Genomic DNA, 16,085 nt, shown 5'->3' with positions numbered 1-16,085 from the left:
GTGGTGTGTTGCCCTGCCTGGGTGCAGATGCCATTTCTCTACCTCCATGGGGAAGGTGTCAGGCTCATCCATCCCACCGGATGGTAGTTATCCCATCAGCTGCCCAGTACCTCAAAGGACTGTGGTTGTTGCAGAGACTCCCATCAGTAATCCAGGGAGGAAGACGTGCTCTCTCAGGGGTAGAGCGCGTGCAGGGAATGCACCACTGCTGGGCACCCTCATCCTGCTCTGTCAGACAGCTCTGACTGCTCAGAGCTGCCAGGTCAAATGTGGGGAGCTGTTCTACAGGGAGACACACGTGTGCCATGGAGGGGGACTGATGTGGCCAGTGAGTGCAGCTGAGTGGGATGGGGAGCAGTGCCTTTGTGGGGAAGGTGCCCGAGCTCCGGGATCTGTTGAAGGGAACCCAGACCCCATTGCAGTACAGAGGCAGCCGGACCAAGGCTTCCTTTCTGGCCCACTCTACCCCACATTGATGTCCTCCTTATTGAACCCGAGGTGCTCCTGAACACACAGTTGTGCCACAAGGGTTTCCTTCCACACAACACTAAGCATGGCTACCATGTCTCTTCTTTTCCCTTCCTCAGCTCCCACAACTACAACAACTGGCAGCAGTACTACCATCACTACAGTACTAACAACAGGTAAGGATGAGAAAGCCCACTGGTACACCCTTAGGAGGGTGTTACTCTGTTCCTGGCATTGCACAGAGAGAACCTGTGGTAAAAGCTTAGTGAAGAATTGCAGGCAGTTTTGCTGTGGCTCCTTGGAGCAAGGCAGCAAGGCACTGCAGGGCTGCCCAGGGCTGGTTGACTGGGCCACGCACAGGTCTGCTCCTTATCTAATCTGAGATTGCACTGAAAACAAAATGGTTCCTCAAGAGATTTCCTGTCTGCAACACAAAGTTTTGCTGCCATGTCTCTCTCCTTCTTCAGGAAACACATCTACAACAACAGACAACACTACTGACACCGCTTCTTCATCAGCAACGCCAGGTAATTATGAAAGGTCCCTTCATCAGCCCTTTAGGAGAGGGTTACTCCTTTCTAGGAACAGGTCACAGGCAGCACTGTGTCCCCCTGCCCAGAGGGCACGTCCTCGTCAGGAACTGCAGGGAATTGTTGTGGTTCCTTGGAGCATGGTCAGGGTAGGAGTAGGGACTTGTCCTCCCTGGTCCGACCCCAAGCCATATCTTTTTTGTACGTATGTGCAGATAGAGACACAGATGCTGCCGTGCTGCTACTACAGAGTAGTGCAGGGCAGGCCATCATGGGGAGCACAATCAGGGGCTGCTGGGTGTCCTTGCCAAGTCTGGCAGCTGGTACTGGCCATGCAGAACATGATGCACTTTGAAGGGGCAGAATCTCTGCTTTGGGTAGATATGCATGTGCTGGTGACTGAGCCAGCTACGGCCAGTGAGTGCAGCTGAGCTTGAGGAAGTGCCATGTACTTCTGGGGAACATGCTCAAGACTGGACATTGGAGGGAAGAGAGAATGGGCGAGGAAGTCTGAAGAGACATCAGCACTGTGGAGAACCTATTGGCAGACTGCCATACAGTGACATGCACGGCCACTCCGTGTCAGCCCATTGCCTGCTTGCGTACCCAGTGGCTCCCCAAGATCTGTGATCCCTGCAATCCCAATTAGTGATACTACATCTCTTCTTTTCCCTTCATCAGACAGCTCATCTACAGCAACTGTGGAAACGTCTACCACATCTACAACAACACCAACAGGTAAGGATGGACAGTCCTTCCAGGAGCTCTTGATGAAGATTTTTTTGTGTTTTTCAGAGCAAGGAGCTGTCTTTTTTGTATGTACATGCAGGTACAGCTGTAGATGCTGCTGGACTGCTTCTATACAGTTCTGTAGAGCAGGCCATCACAGGGAGCTGGCTATCCTTGCCAGCTCTGGTAACTGGTACTGGCCATGCAGTACATGATGGACTTTGAAGGGGGGGAAGTGATTGCAGCTGTGCGGAATGGGATGCTGTGCTGTTGTGGGTATGGTGCCCAAGCTCAAGGATCTGTGAAAAGGGTTCCAGTACTCCTTTCAGTAGAAAGAATGGCAGAAGGGCCATGGATAGCTCAAAGGCTGTGCAAGACTTCCCACTCAAACCCATGCCCATGTCCTCCTTATTGAATCCGAGGTGCTCCTGAACACAGTGTGGTTCCCCAAGGGTTGTAGTGAAGAAGTGCAGGGGAGTTAATGCTATGGTTCTTTGGAGCAAGGCAATGCATGTTTGCCCGTGGCTGATCTACTGGGCCACGTTGAAGTCAACTCCTTATCTAATTGAGATTGTTCTGAAAACAAAATGGTTCCTGAAGAGATTTCCAGATTTTTTGCCCATAACATGAAATAGTCCTACTATGTCCGTTTTTTTTCCTTTCATCTTGGGAAACTTTTACCACTTCTGGAACTCCAACACTGGGTAAGGATGAGTATGCTGGTGACCTGGCCCAGTTTGGCCAGCAAGTGCAACTAAGCTTGGTAGTAATGTGCTATCCCTGTGGAGTAATGCAGAAGTCCCAGGTTTTGCTGAATAGAAACCACAGAAGTGCTAGGCTGGAGTCCAGACTCAGGAGAGCTCATAGGCAGGACTGGTTTGCATGCTGCTGCATACTTATGTCCTCCTTTTCTACCATGGCCTAATGCGGCTAGTGATTGCACCTGAGCAGTGAGGAGTGCTGTTGCAGTCGCCCTTCTCAAAGCATCCTGGTAGTTTCCTTTAGAATGAGACCTATACTGTTTAATGGACTGCATCTGCTGACTATTGCAGTTCTGTACAAATTCTGACATCAACATCTTTGATCTTTGTATCAGAGGAGTTATGCAAATCCAGTCCTTGCGGAGGAAAATTGTCTACATGTGTCCCTCTGAATACCACATATACATGCCAGTGCCCGTATGAATTTTACTACTACAACAACAATTGTCACCGAGGTGAGTTGCAGGATGGTAATCTGTATTTTTAGGTATTTCGCAGATAACTCCTTTGGTGAAATTTTCTTCCTGTGTGACTTTTTCTCATGTTATAACTGAAAACAAAATCAGTCTGGGAAAGTAACTGCTGAATAATGCCTTACTTTGCAGACAGCCAATGCTACAATGACCTAGATTGTTATCTCGCAAACAAGTAGCAATCAAAGAGGTTAATGTGCAAGGAAAAGAAGCTGAGTTCCTGAGTGTCAGACATTCTGGAGATCAAAATACGTGAAAAGTGGGAAAGAAATGAAAATGCAGCCCTGATATCAGTTATTTATGGCCAAGATTTATAAAAGCCCTAGCCTCTGCAGACCTCCAAATAGCTGGCTTGATTTTTCCTCTTTCTAAACATCCATCAGAGTCCTGTTGAAACGCAACTGAGATGCTGTTGAAGAGCAAGGAGCAAATGAGGTTTCTTATGTAAATGCCAGCAGGCAGGATTTCCAAATTTACTTGTGAGCCTAAAGAAGGAGATGGATACTGAATTGCTTTTTTAAATATGGTGAACCATGTTAGCTGTTTAGTGGTTATGGCTGCAGGTTTCAAGTCTTTAATGTACGTATCTGACTTGCTAAATGCCATAACACCTCAGAGTGTTTTGTTAGCTTTGGGCCATGCTTATAGTTTAATATTATTCAATTTCGAAGTCCTGCCAGTTTGGAACAGGTTGCCCAGAGAGGTGGTAGATGCCCTGTCCTTTGAGATGTTCAAGGCCTGGTTGGACTGGGCTCTGAGCACCTCATTAAGCTGTAGGTGCTCCTGTCCACTGCAGGGAGTTTGGCCTTTAAGGGTCCCTTCCAACTCAAATGATTCTATGGTCAAGACCAGGATCCTGCTTGCTTCTCAGAGAGCCAGAATATGTGTCAAAATGTTGCTGAACTGATTGAGCAAACATTTGTTCCATAGCAGTTCCTCTGTGAACACATGAAAAACTGCAAATATTGATTTCTGCACTGTATTTCTTAATCTCTGAAGGCTGGAAAATCCTAAGGTGAAATCCAAATTACCAAATGCTTTCTAATAAATTAATATCCTATTATTATTATTGTTGTTGTTATTATTATTATTATTATATTGTTATTATTATTATTTTAATTTGCAGGGAAGGTATTCCCAGGTATCATTACACTGGCACAAACGTTGAGTAGTGACATTCGTGATGTAAATTCGGTGGAGTATGAAAAGATGTTCCAAAACTTAACACAATTTGTAAGTGACTTTATTTTTTAAACTTTAATGTTTTTCTGAATGTTGTACAGACAGAGGGGATACAAGCAGCCTCTAATGTGGAGCCTAAGGTAGTTTTACTTGATAAATCTACTTCTTTCAAAGAGTATTTCACATTGGCTTAGGCTTATTCATGATAGAGTTGAATTTTGCCCTCAGACAACTCCAGGTATGGTTCTTGTTGAAGTGATGTACCTGAGGTCAAGCAATACCTGTATTTTCAGTGCCATTTCTCTTTTGGGAAGCCCTCATATAAATTGTTCTGTATCTTTAGCAATTCCCTCTCCAGAAACCACTGGGTGAAGCAAAGTTTTCAAACTGTTTAGTTTCTGTTATCTGCTGTTAAATACCTAAGTAATAATCCTTTCTATGAGCAAAACAGTATTAATGTTTGAATTACATTAATGAAATGGATATTACACATGTTGAGCGTTCTATGATTATAGATAATTTCTTTTAAGGGTTTTCCTGGAGAAGTAGGATGAACTGTTTAACTCATACTGCTCTGTTGATATGAGGTTGTTTTCTCAAATTAAGCAAGAAGAGATGTTCACCTCTGCCAGGGAGTTGATGATATTAATTTATCTTTTATAGTTTAAACAAGCTTTTAAAAATATGATGGACTACAGGCAGACCATCATCGTGAAAGCTGAGTAAGTTTATCACTTACCAAGTGTTTTTTCCACAGCATGTGAAGTTTGTTTTGTGTGCTTCCATTTATTTAGCTGCCAGTGGATTACTTTGTCAAGGAAAAGATATGGGTTGGACTGAGTGCTGTCTGACTCCCATTAAATGAGGCCATTCATTTGGTATTTATAAAATTCCTGCCCCATTTTTTCCCTATAGATTTCTGATAGGTGTGTGTAGTGGGCTGTCTGAGACAGTTCCATAGAGGATCTTCCACTTTTAACACTACATAGAATACAGCACCGTGCCAATAACTGCACAGTTTGTCCCTGTGTTATCTGGCCCTTCAGACTTCATTGCAGACATACCATGAATTATCCTCCCCGTGTTTCAGGATGGATTCTCCAAGTCTGTCCTGGATGACACCACAGGCTGATAAGACCATGCAAAACTTAGCATCTAGTGGATGAAGTCCTCCACACTGCAGATGCTTTGAGGCTAACCGAGTATAAAAACATTAGTTTCAGCCCAACAGCACACAAAGGAGCTATGTTATTAGCATTAAATTCAACAGCTTTTACTTACATGAGTCTCTTTTACATTTGGATGTAAAAGAGGATGGCCACTAATTGATTCATGAGCAAGGATTGAACTCATTTTCAGGTGTCTTAGCAACTACCCACATTATGGGATGAGAGAAAGAAATCTGCTGTTGTCTTTGTGTGTAACTTGCTATCCATATGTGCTGCATGAGACTTTAAAATTATGCTTTCTGTACTTCTCAGTTATACAGGAGAAGATACAAGAACCAGAAGTGGTAATCCAGCGACTGTAACAGTGATGAACATCTTCACAGAAAATACAACTGAGACCGATGCTAAAGTTGGGGAAGCAATAACAAGAGCATTAACCATTTCGAGCTACGTGAGTGCGTACACAAGTACGTAATTCCTTACTGTGGAAGTAAATAATTGGTAGACACAGAGGTTCCTATCTTAAAAATTGGTAACAACACTTCTGTATGCAGTAAAGCCCATCAGAGCGTAAGTTTCATGGATTTTAAGGAGCTAAGTGTCCAAATTTAAGTGATGTTGTAGACTCAAACATCCAGTGCTGGGCTTTTTAGTCTTACCAAAGCTTTCTACCCCCTGTGTGAGCATGTGGAGAAAATTAATTATACCTAAATAAGAAATTTCATGTTGACTGTAGCTTGCTGAGCATTAAATTTCTGGAAAATAAAAACCAGACAAAGTATTCACAGACATAGATTTTACTTCTCAGAATAAGCCAATGTTTTGTTGTTGGAACAGGATGAAAATTTCCTTAGACGTTCTTCTGTAATTGACTTTATTAATTGAAATGAGCCTTTACTGATTAGCTACTCAACTAGGCAATGCTAAAACAATATCTTTCACTACAGAGAAGTGTAGTACTTGGAGAACATTTTTGTAAATGCATAGTTTTTCTCGTCTTCCTTTGTCTAACATGCTCCTGTTCTAAAGTTGCCTTCGCAAAAGGCATAGCTAATAATTAAACGAGTCCAGTTCATGGCTTCTAGCCAGAGTTTGGACTCCAAGGTGACTGTATCCACCTGAGCCACGACATTTCCTGTATCCCAAGCATGAGGGAGAATGAGAAGCACCTGACAACTCACAAAGCACCAGCACAAGCACATCCCTCCACTGTATGCCCACTGATTTTTAATATACATATATATATATATATCCACATATACATATATATATATATATATATATTTTTTTTTTTTAAGGCAAGTCAGAAAAGTATTGCTCCAAACGTGAGTCTGTGGGTAGAATTTATCTTCCTGGAGATAGGGCAGGAAGTTTTAGCAGGCTGACAAACAGTGTGTATGAAGATGTGATGGAAACAGGACCTTCATTGAAGAGCAAGGGAAAGGAAAGGATTGCTCCAGGCGACTGCAGTATTGTCCCAGAAAGGGATTTGGAAACTTTTTTCTTCAGAACTGCTAAAAAATTGGTTGATGATTTACTGAGCGAGTTCACTGCTTTTTATGAAAGGATATTACTAGTGCCCAGGTTGCTTCCTGACTGCTTCTCTTTTAAAGATACAACCCAGTGTGCTGTTTTTCCATGTGATGATGCAACCACAACATGTGAAGATGGTCCATATCCAGTATGTGTATGCAAAGCAAATTTCGCAAAGACACAGTGGGACACATATTCTTGTTCAGGTAAATGCGATGTTACTTTATCTATCCATGAAAATCTGACCTGGTCATCTTCTGTCTCTGTCTTTCTGAACTCTCAAAGGCACTGAGCTCTAAAAATCAGGGGATGTGTGTCTTATTAAGCAAACTGTAAAAACACATGCCCACATTTCATTTGGAACACATCCATAATTCTGTTCCTACAGAGCAAATCACTAAAGCTTGAGAAAATTATCACTGGAATTAGTGAGTGGATAACTATATATATGCATCATTGAACTCTTGATAAGAATTGACATCTAAGTGAAGAAAGAGTGGAATAAGCTTATGTTCTCAGCCTTCTCTGGTAGGGCGTGCTTTGGAAAAAAAGCTACCTGAGGATGCTGACAGAAGTGGAAATCTATTGCTTCACTGCAGTGATCTGTTACAGATCTGTCCCTCATTGGTTCTAGGAGTGCATTACCTTTGTTTAGGCAAATTTTTGCAGAATGATTATTTTAGGAACTGCAAATTGTTGAGTTTTTATTTGATTGCTGGTTTTCAATTTTTAAAGAGTACTATATTTATATTTTGGCAATCTTCTACACACTGAGATGTGGTCTTATTTTCTTGTTATGAAAAATAAGACTATTCACACTTCAGGTATGATGTTTTAAGAAAAAAAACTTGTTGCAAACACTCATGATAAAATCATAAAATCTGGCTACAATGAAGACCAGAGGGATGCTGTGTGGTGTGGGCCTTTGGCTCCTAACTTGTCTACATGTGATCCATTTAGATTATTTGCTGTATAGATTATGTGCTGTGATGTCAACCTGCAGGATTATTGGATTGCCAATATAAGATGCAACCCAGCAAGATTCCAGTTCTGAACTGTGAACCTGGATGTCTTGAACAAGGGCTATTTACTTCTAATTTTGTGCTTTAATATTTCAGATTCTGCTCTACATACGTATAACCCTAAAAAGGCTGTGCTGGTGCTTTGATGCACAACAAAGTTGTGTGTGCATTTACCTTGAGGAAAAAAAGAAGGGAAAAAGAGGAGAAGGGTGTGTCTGGAAATCACCCCAGATTTTATCTATGATGAGAAAATAGAAATGCTTCCAAGATGTGCTGAAGGTTGATTTTTGCAGGACTATATTCAATTCACTCTGTGTTTTTCCTTCTGATAATACAGACTGCCTGAACTGTATAGCAGAAGAAAACAAGTTCTGTGACAGAAGAAGTGACATTCCAGACTGCAAATGCATGGATAACTTTAAAAAAGAGGGTGAAAAATGTGTAAGGTGAGTATTCAGCTTTTCCCTCATGTTCCTGCGTTCTCGGTAAAGACAGAGAAGAAGAACAGCTAAAACAGGGTTACCCTCAGTCTAGAAGATCTAGACTGCAGCTAATCACCTGCAGCTGAGGTGATTAACAGGTGGGCAGATCCCCACAGTATCACAGGTTATGGTGGTTTGTCGGCATGCACCTGTAATACCCTAGAGCAAAGTCAAGGAGGACCTCACACTCATTTTATGGATACTCCATAAATATACACTATTCCTTCTGAAGTAAATGAGCCATAGAACTGCTACTCTGAAGCATACAGAAAGCAACAAGCAGTAGTGCAAGAATTGCCTTAAATCCCTGGAAAATTTCCCCTGGTACCAGTGGGGATTCTGCTCCCTGATAAGTTTCAGGCCTATGTGATTTCGTCTTGTTTTTCCCCCTGTGAGTATTGCTGGCAGCTCAGGATCAGAACAGAGCAGTGTTGTTTGCTGGTGAAGCTGAGTAGGTCACCAGCTGGGCTCTGCTCCCATGGATAGGCAGTGGCACCTCACTCCCCAGGTCTGTTAATTCGGCACTTTTTGCTGAAGTCCAGCTGCTAGTCCTGTACTTTTCACTGTGGGTTGCAGTTCCAAGTGACATAGAAATGCAGGGCTTTATTCCTTGGAGAAATGAGTCCCTCTTAACACTTTTCCAGGCTGAAAACCTGAAACTTTGAGCATGCAGCTTACAAATCATTCAGAAAAATCTCAGATTGTTTTCCTCTAAAAACAAAACAGTTTAATATTAAGATAGAATCAAAGAAGAAACCTGTGATGGCTGCACCTTGCTGATATTTCTGATAACGTGTGGATATACACTATGTTTTGTGAACCTCTGCTGAACGACATTATCTTCTTCTTTTTTTTTTTCCTCTCATGTAGGTGTCCAGTGGGCTACTCTGGAGAAAACTGTGAGAATAGTAAGTACAGCATGGAAAAATAACCAGTAATGTTTAACTTGCCCAAGATAACAAAAATGAGAAGTAGCAGCCTTGAAAAAGATCAGTAAAATTCCACTGTTGCTTGGAAGGATAATTCCTTGAATCTCCCGTTCAGACAGACAGTAGCATTTTCTCTAATGAGCTCTGCATTAAGCCAATAGCTTTTAGTAAAACACAGGGTATTTGCAAAGCTGATTCTTGTTTGTGTTTTAGCTTGCAAGCAGCGTCATATCTAGTATCCTATGCTGGTAAGATGGCCCCATCTGTGTCATCAGGAATGGTACAAGCAAACCAGACTGGATTTCCTGAGCTTTTTCCATTTACTGAGTCTATTTTACAGCTGTTCTCTGCACCTTCCATAGACTCTCTGTTGTATAAATTAGGACATCTTTCATCCCAGCTAGTGTTTACATGTGCCTAATCTCAGAGCATCTATCACAGCCAAAGGCAGATTGAAAAACAAGTATTTGTGGTTCTTTGCTTCCACAGTGACTTGGTATTGTTTAAGCAGAAAGTATATCCTCTTGCTGCCTCTTGGCAGATTCTTACACTGCTGCATCCTTAAACTAGTAAATGTTTAACATCCTTGTCTTTGCAGGTACGAGATCTTCAAGTCTTTGTTTTAAGCCTAAAAATGTTGTAGACTGGCTAATGGTATAGCACAGCACAGAGTAACTCACCAGGTGTAAATATTTGACAGAAAGGATATTGTAATCCCATGGAACATGTGTTTTCTGACAAAGCTTTGGAAATCTTCACGCCTTTTTTGTAAAGCAGATTAAAATACTAAATATGTAGAAAATCATCACCCACATTTAGGAGTCCAAACACAGATTTAAGACCCATTAGTAATAAACTCCATGAATAACCCAGACTTCCTCATGTGGCACTTGGTGTGCATTAATGTTTGCTGAGCAGTAATCAAGGATATGTTACACCTGTGTCTGGCACAACATTCTTTGGAAAAACCATGCTCCCTGTTGTCTTCTTGTATGCCCCCACTGTGATCGAATGTGCCAGACTGCTCTCCTGATCATGGCACAGTTGTTGGTTTAATGTTATGCATCTGCTGCACACATGCATTCTTTGTCCACATCGACAGCTGTACTAAGGCAGCATCAGGAACCTTGGAATGAATGTCATCTTTTTTTTCATTCTTTAATTGCAAGGGGAGAGAAACAAAACTCGGTCTTCAGTATTTGCCATGAGTTCTCAATTGGTTTTTCTTTGTTTTTTTCAGATAAAGAACTCATCCTTATAATAGTGGGCACAGTGTTTGGAGCCATTATCTTGTGTTTGGTGGCAGCAGTCTCAATTGTTTCAGTAAGGTAAGAGTATTTCTGACAACTGAATGAAAGCTCCATTGCTGCATGTTCCTAGAGAACAAAGGAGAAAATTAGAAAGAGTCAGGGTTGCAAATGTGGTTGCATGCCTAGCTGGGCAGACAAGTTCATCTAAGTCATGCAGCCAATAGGATACGCTTTCATCCATGTACTCTCCCCAGAATTATTTATTATTTTTTTGTGAATCAAACCACGCAAGCTTCAACACCTTTCCTGCCTTTCTTTTCATTGCTTTCCAGGTAAGGATTCCCAGAAGGCCTCATAGCCTTGTGGCATAGGTCGCTCATAGGAGGCATAGGTCACCAGCAGGTGCACAAGCTGGTGCTGAGCTTATGTGTGAGGTATGGGCTTGTGATTACAGGCCATTCAAATTCATAATTTGAGCTTTAAGCTTCAGCTGCAGGCAGGAAGGCAGCTTTTCTAAACTGAATGTAAAGGATGTCTTATTTCCTCCTCTCAACAGTCAATTAGGGCTAGTGGTGATCAAGGAACCTCCATCAATCAGATGGAAGAGATCAATGTTCTCCTCTGACTCTCTTTGCAGCTTATCCCCATCTGTGATAAGAGATGCCAAACTTTGCACTCTGTCACTGACAACTAGGTGTTTTACAATAGGTATGATAGAAAAATCCAGGGCATGTTTCAGAACAGGACTGGGCATTCAAAACAAGATGGAGGGAGCAACTGAATAGGTAAAGATTCCTTTCCTCTTCTATTTCCTCTTGAAGAGCCAAGCACAGTCATGATCCGGAGAAAAAGAGGTTGATAAAGCCAAGAAATTCCAACTCAAATACTTCTGAGGAGACCAGGATCTTCCCTAGGGTCCAGACCACTTCTGGCCATTCGAACCCAGGGTATCAGCCAAACAACCCTTATGAGGTGGATTCCTCAAAAAGAGGTGTCTTTGTGGAGAAAGATTTCGATGACTTGGTAAGTGTTTCACACAGGCCTACAGGAACTGTGTTCCTGAACTGTAATGCTGTGGGCTACTGATGTTGCCAGAACTAAAGCTCCATTCTTGTCCATTCTCTCTATTATAAAGATAACACACATCTCATTAATACTTTTTTAAAACCCTAGAGGTTGTTCTTGAATCATGGGAGGACGTGTGAAAGCAAAGGTTAAAAACAGTCTGGCTGCTCACAGGTTTGCTGTGTCATAGGACCACAATAGAAGCAACACAGAAACCTGATGTTCACAGAATCACAGAATGGCCAGGGTTGGAAGGGATCTCAAGGATCATGAATCTCCAACCCCCCTGCCACATGCAAGGCCACCAAGCTCCACATTTGATACTAGACCAGACTGCTCAGGGCCCCATCCAATCTGGCCTTGAACACCTCTAGGGATGGGGCATCCACAACGTCTCTGGGCAGACTGTTCCAGCACCTCACCACTCTCTCTGTAAAGAACTTAAAAGAGTTTAAATGTTTAAAAGAGAGCTTTTAAAAAGCTACCAAGAAAAAAAAAAAAAAGAACACCTATATAGTTATTTAATTGATCGGATTCACATGGATTTGGGCTTTTCCAGCTTTCCAAAGATGTTAAATTTTCACTGATGAAAGTCGGTCTGTAAAATACGTAAAATACATTTGGTTTTCCATGAGGGCTTAGAGAGAGGGTCACCATATGCTGTGTGATACTTCCTGAATTATTATGAGAAAGAAGCTTTCTGACCAAGAACAACTCTTTTTTTCCTCTAGTATGAAATATCGCGGCAGCCTGAGGGCTTTCGGATGCAACGCAGATAACTGTGTGGCCAGCAGTAGAAGGATGGATGACAACCACAACACTGGGTCAGACCAAAGAGCTTCGCAGCCTCTTACCAGCACAGTTATTTCATCAGCAGAGACAACGGAGTCCGTAGTACAAGATTCTGAAGATTTTCTAAAAGAAGACTCCTGCTTGAAGGAGAAGGGCAGTAACTCTTTGAAATAAGGGAAAATAAAAATAAAGCAGAGTGTAGGGAGAAGGAGACTTTCAAAAAGCTAAAAGTGTCCTGTGGCCATTCCTATGAACTTTCAGTGGACCAGTGTGTTGGCAAAAAAGTGAATGTAGACAAGATACCAGGATTTTAACCCAGCTGTGTTTCAGTTCTTCTGAAAGATGGTCTGTGCAATATGTGTGATGCTAAAAACATCAGCTGCCAGAGCTTTGCCTATGTTTGTTCTCACTTGCTTCAGGCAGAGGCACATCAAACAGTATCGAAACTTTTATTTGTGAGGACCTAACGTTGTTCTCTTTACTATATCAGTCTTTCTCCCTTCCTCAGCCTCCCATTATTTCCTATCTGAAAGCATTCAGTTCAGATCACTGCTGGCACCTGTTGTGAGAGACAACCCTGTCTGACCTCTTAGGTGGTCTTCCTTCCCAATACAACTCCAGAAACCATTATCTTCAAACAAGCACTGTTGTTCTCCATCTCATGCAAATACGTTGATATTACATTCTCAGTTGCTGTGAAAAGCATTGGCACTTTTTTTTCTCTTTCAATCTGTAATATTAGGTGGAATCATCTTAAATCTTTCTTTTTCATTACTTCATAATTCTATTAAAAAATCCACATTTCATGGAGCATACATGTGCATCAGCTGTTGACTGGCGTTGGCATTCCTTTATATATATATATATAGAATATAATGTCCAAAAATGTACATATATTTATAGATTATATTCATTTAAAGTATCATTTAATCTCATGTTTTATGTTTTGGGGTTTTTTTTTTTTTTTTTTTTTGCTTTTTTTTTTTTCATGTATGCAGGTTAATATTTCCTATTAAATATTATCGTTCCTCAGTATGAAGGCTTTCTTACATTGCTGCCCAGTGGTGTTATTTGCAAGTTCAAAGACTATTTTAGGCTGAAACCTGTGCAAGTTACAACTTTACAAGTAGCCTGGTGAGAAAGGGGCAGGTTTCTCTGTGTTGCTTTTCTGGGTTTTCACAGTTAACTGGCTGAGCTGCTCTCTTCTAGATGGTTGATGCTATCTTTGTCTGCAGAAGACAGGTTCTGGTGTCCTGGGCCTCTTACCACTGGCTGTGTGCATCTCAATGTGCACTACATGGCTTTTCCTCTGTGCAAGCACAGTCACAGGATTTAGCTATTTTTGACATGTTACTAAAAGGATGGTAGAAATTTGGTCTTATTTTTTTCAACTTCTCTTCTGAGTATGCTTTTTTCCTGATTTTTCATGGGGGCTTCAAGAGGGTGAGGTACTGATGAACAGATGTGATGCAGAGACAGCAAATGGCAAGCAGTCATTAAGGTCAGCATAGGCTTGACTTTGTTCAGCCAACTTCTTTTGCTTGGACACCTCCTACTTGTCCTTGGTAATCTAACAAATATCTATTTACATCAGAAGTAATGGTTCATGTACCTTGGCCTATCACTGGGACAAACTTCCCATTTCCACAGCTTAGTGCTTAGAGGATCCCTTAAAACGCCTGTGACAGGGGCCTGCTGCTCTACATGAGGTTTTACAGTGTTCTCTCTTACCCTGTTGGGAGGCAAAGCTCAACAGTAACCACAACCCAACACTGTAAAACTTTAATGAGGGTAAGATATGTAGAAATTCAGTGCCATTGATAGTAGAAGTGGCAAAATAGTCAGGTGTTTGTGACACTTAACTGCCAAGGAGTTATCATCGCTCTTGCTCAAAGCTGGTTTCTGCAGCTCGGCCAGTTCCATTAGCTTGTGCTAGGGAGGACCCATCAGGTACTGGAATGGACCTATTGCTCTTTAACATTTCAAAGGCTGAGAGAGCTATTCTGTCAGGACTTCTGTACAGAAACTGCAAGCTCTCAGATATTTCACTTTTCTTTAGCTATTACCAAAGTGTAATTCTGCTGTGAAATGTGAACATGGAAAATAGCCCTTAGTGGTGTTTTGGGACTACTGCCTGTTGCATGCAATTTTCCAGCTGCATGTCCTCCAAACCCAGCTGGGTACCGGAGAAACCCTCACCCTACAGCTTGAGAGGTGTTGTGCTGCAAGCAAGGCAAAGCCTCCAGGGAGGTCCTGGTCCCACCCTCCTGCTCTTCTGCGACATGGAGTGTCCTGTTGTTTCCCCAGAGTCTGCCACCTGCTTTTGTCCTAGACTGAGAGTGACACTGGAGAAGTTTCTTGGCACGTCTGCACAGGGAATGCTAAATAGAGGAGTCAGGGACTGTAGGCTTGTATGGAGATATTGGAGTCGCTTCGGTCATGTGTTGTGCTGACTTTATTTAGAGACACTTGGGTACGGTTAAGGGATGCAGGATAGTCAGATAGAGGCACAGTGTTGTAGATGGCTGTGGGCTGAGAGCCTGGACCTGAACAGCTGCCTTACAGGAGGATGGGATGTGATAGGATGGGGGTAGTGATGCTTGAGGCTGCAACCAGCCTTGAAAATGAGCCATAAGAACCTGTGGCCAAGCACTCCCTAGCACCCTGACTTTCACTTTAGGACAAAAGGTGATGGCCTTATGTTGCAGTAGGGGAGATCCAGTTTGGATTTTAGGAAAGATTTCTTTTCAGAAAAAGTTGTGAGGCACTGGCACAGGCTGCACAGGGAGGTGGTGAAGTCACTATTCCTGGAGGTGTTCAAGAATTGTGGAGAAGAGGCACTCAGGAACCAGGTCAGTGGGCATGGTGGGGATGATTGTATGTGAAAGGCAGCTCCTTTCAGCCTGGGAGCAGGAAGCACTTTGCATTTTTCTAATGTTCTGCTGGTGAAAAAGCACCTTGTTTACTTTATGAGGCTGGTTTTACACCGATACTGCATGTGATGATCCAGGCTACAGTCACTAGCTGGTAAGGGTGAGCAATAAAGATAAGGTGGTTCCCCAGAGCCTTGATTTTCACTCCTCTACTTTCTTTGACCTCAGCTGTTTGTTGTTTTGTGGATGAACTCTAGCATTCTTTCCACCTGAAGGAACAACAGATATTTTTTCAGCCTTTATTTCCCGTTGTGACCTACATGCCTTGTGGCCTTCCCTGTTCTTAGACTACTGCTTTTAGGGCCTAGTTTAGTTTGTTGTTGATTTTTTTTTTTAAAACTAGTTTCTGCACAAGTCTGTATGTTCAGCTTATGCTTCCCAATCCCAGATGAAGTCAATTAATTCCTCTTGGGCCCTTGGGCAAAACTGCTCTGTTTCCAAACACCAAGCACAAGGGTGAAAAAAGAATTCATCAAGTGCCTTGCGAAGGATGCTCCAACTGCTGATAAAATACTGCTCTGGAGAAAGGTTTTGCATCAGAGGGAGGTAGGCATGGAACAGCTCCCCAGGGCAGTGGGCATGGCCCAAACTGCTGGTGTTCAAAGAGCATCTGGACACCAGTCTCAGACACAGGATTTGAATTTTGGGTGGTCCTGCATGGAGCCAGGAGTTGGGCTTGATATTCTTTATAGGTCTCTTCCAACTTGGAATATTCCATGGTTCTGTTTTTGTTGCTAGAGATGCTGGGAGCTTCCCACATCCCCTAT

General features: G+C 42.4%; 1 protein-coding gene across 7 annotated transcripts in view; it reads left to right on the top strand.

Moving 5' to 3' along the window:
- The window catches only part of MUC13 (mucin 13, cell surface associated), a 28,142-nt gene extending 14,942 nt beyond the window's left edge, over nt 1-13,200 (top strand). For all 7 annotated transcript variants that reach the window (XM_085227690.1, XM_085227687.1, XM_085227689.1 and 4 more), the window contains 13 exons: nt 588-644; nt 936-995; nt 1,680-1,736; nt 2,824-2,943; nt 4,088-4,194; nt 4,807-4,865; nt 5,625-5,779; nt 6,926-7,051; nt 8,205-8,313; nt 9,220-9,257; nt 10,519-10,606; nt 11,350-11,551; nt 12,325-13,200. In XM_085227690.1, coding sequence (XP_085083816.1) covers nt 588-644; nt 936-995; nt 1,680-1,736; nt 2,824-2,943; nt 4,088-4,194; nt 4,807-4,865; nt 5,625-5,779; nt 6,926-7,051; nt 8,205-8,313; nt 9,220-9,257; nt 10,519-10,606; nt 11,350-11,551; nt 12,325-12,372 — 1,226 coding nt within the window. In that variant the 3' untranslated portion in view covers nt 12,373-13,200. The remainder of the gene's footprint in view (nt 1-587; nt 645-935; nt 996-1,679; nt 1,737-2,823; nt 2,944-4,087; nt 4,195-4,806; nt 4,866-5,624; nt 5,780-6,925; nt 7,052-8,204; nt 8,314-9,219; nt 9,258-10,518; nt 10,607-11,349; nt 11,552-12,324) is intronic.
- The last annotated feature ends 2,885 nt before the right edge of the window (nt 13,201-16,085 follow it).

The sequence above is a fragment of the Meleagris gallopavo genome, chromosome 7, assembly GCF_905368555.1.
Source record: "Meleagris gallopavo chromosome 7, MGAL_WU_HG_1.1, whole genome shotgun sequence".
NCBI lineage: Eukaryota > Metazoa > Chordata > Aves > Galliformes > Phasianidae > Meleagris > Meleagris gallopavo.
The sequence above is the reverse complement of the archived record's forward strand: the minus strand, read 5'-3'. Positions and strand labels throughout refer to the sequence as shown.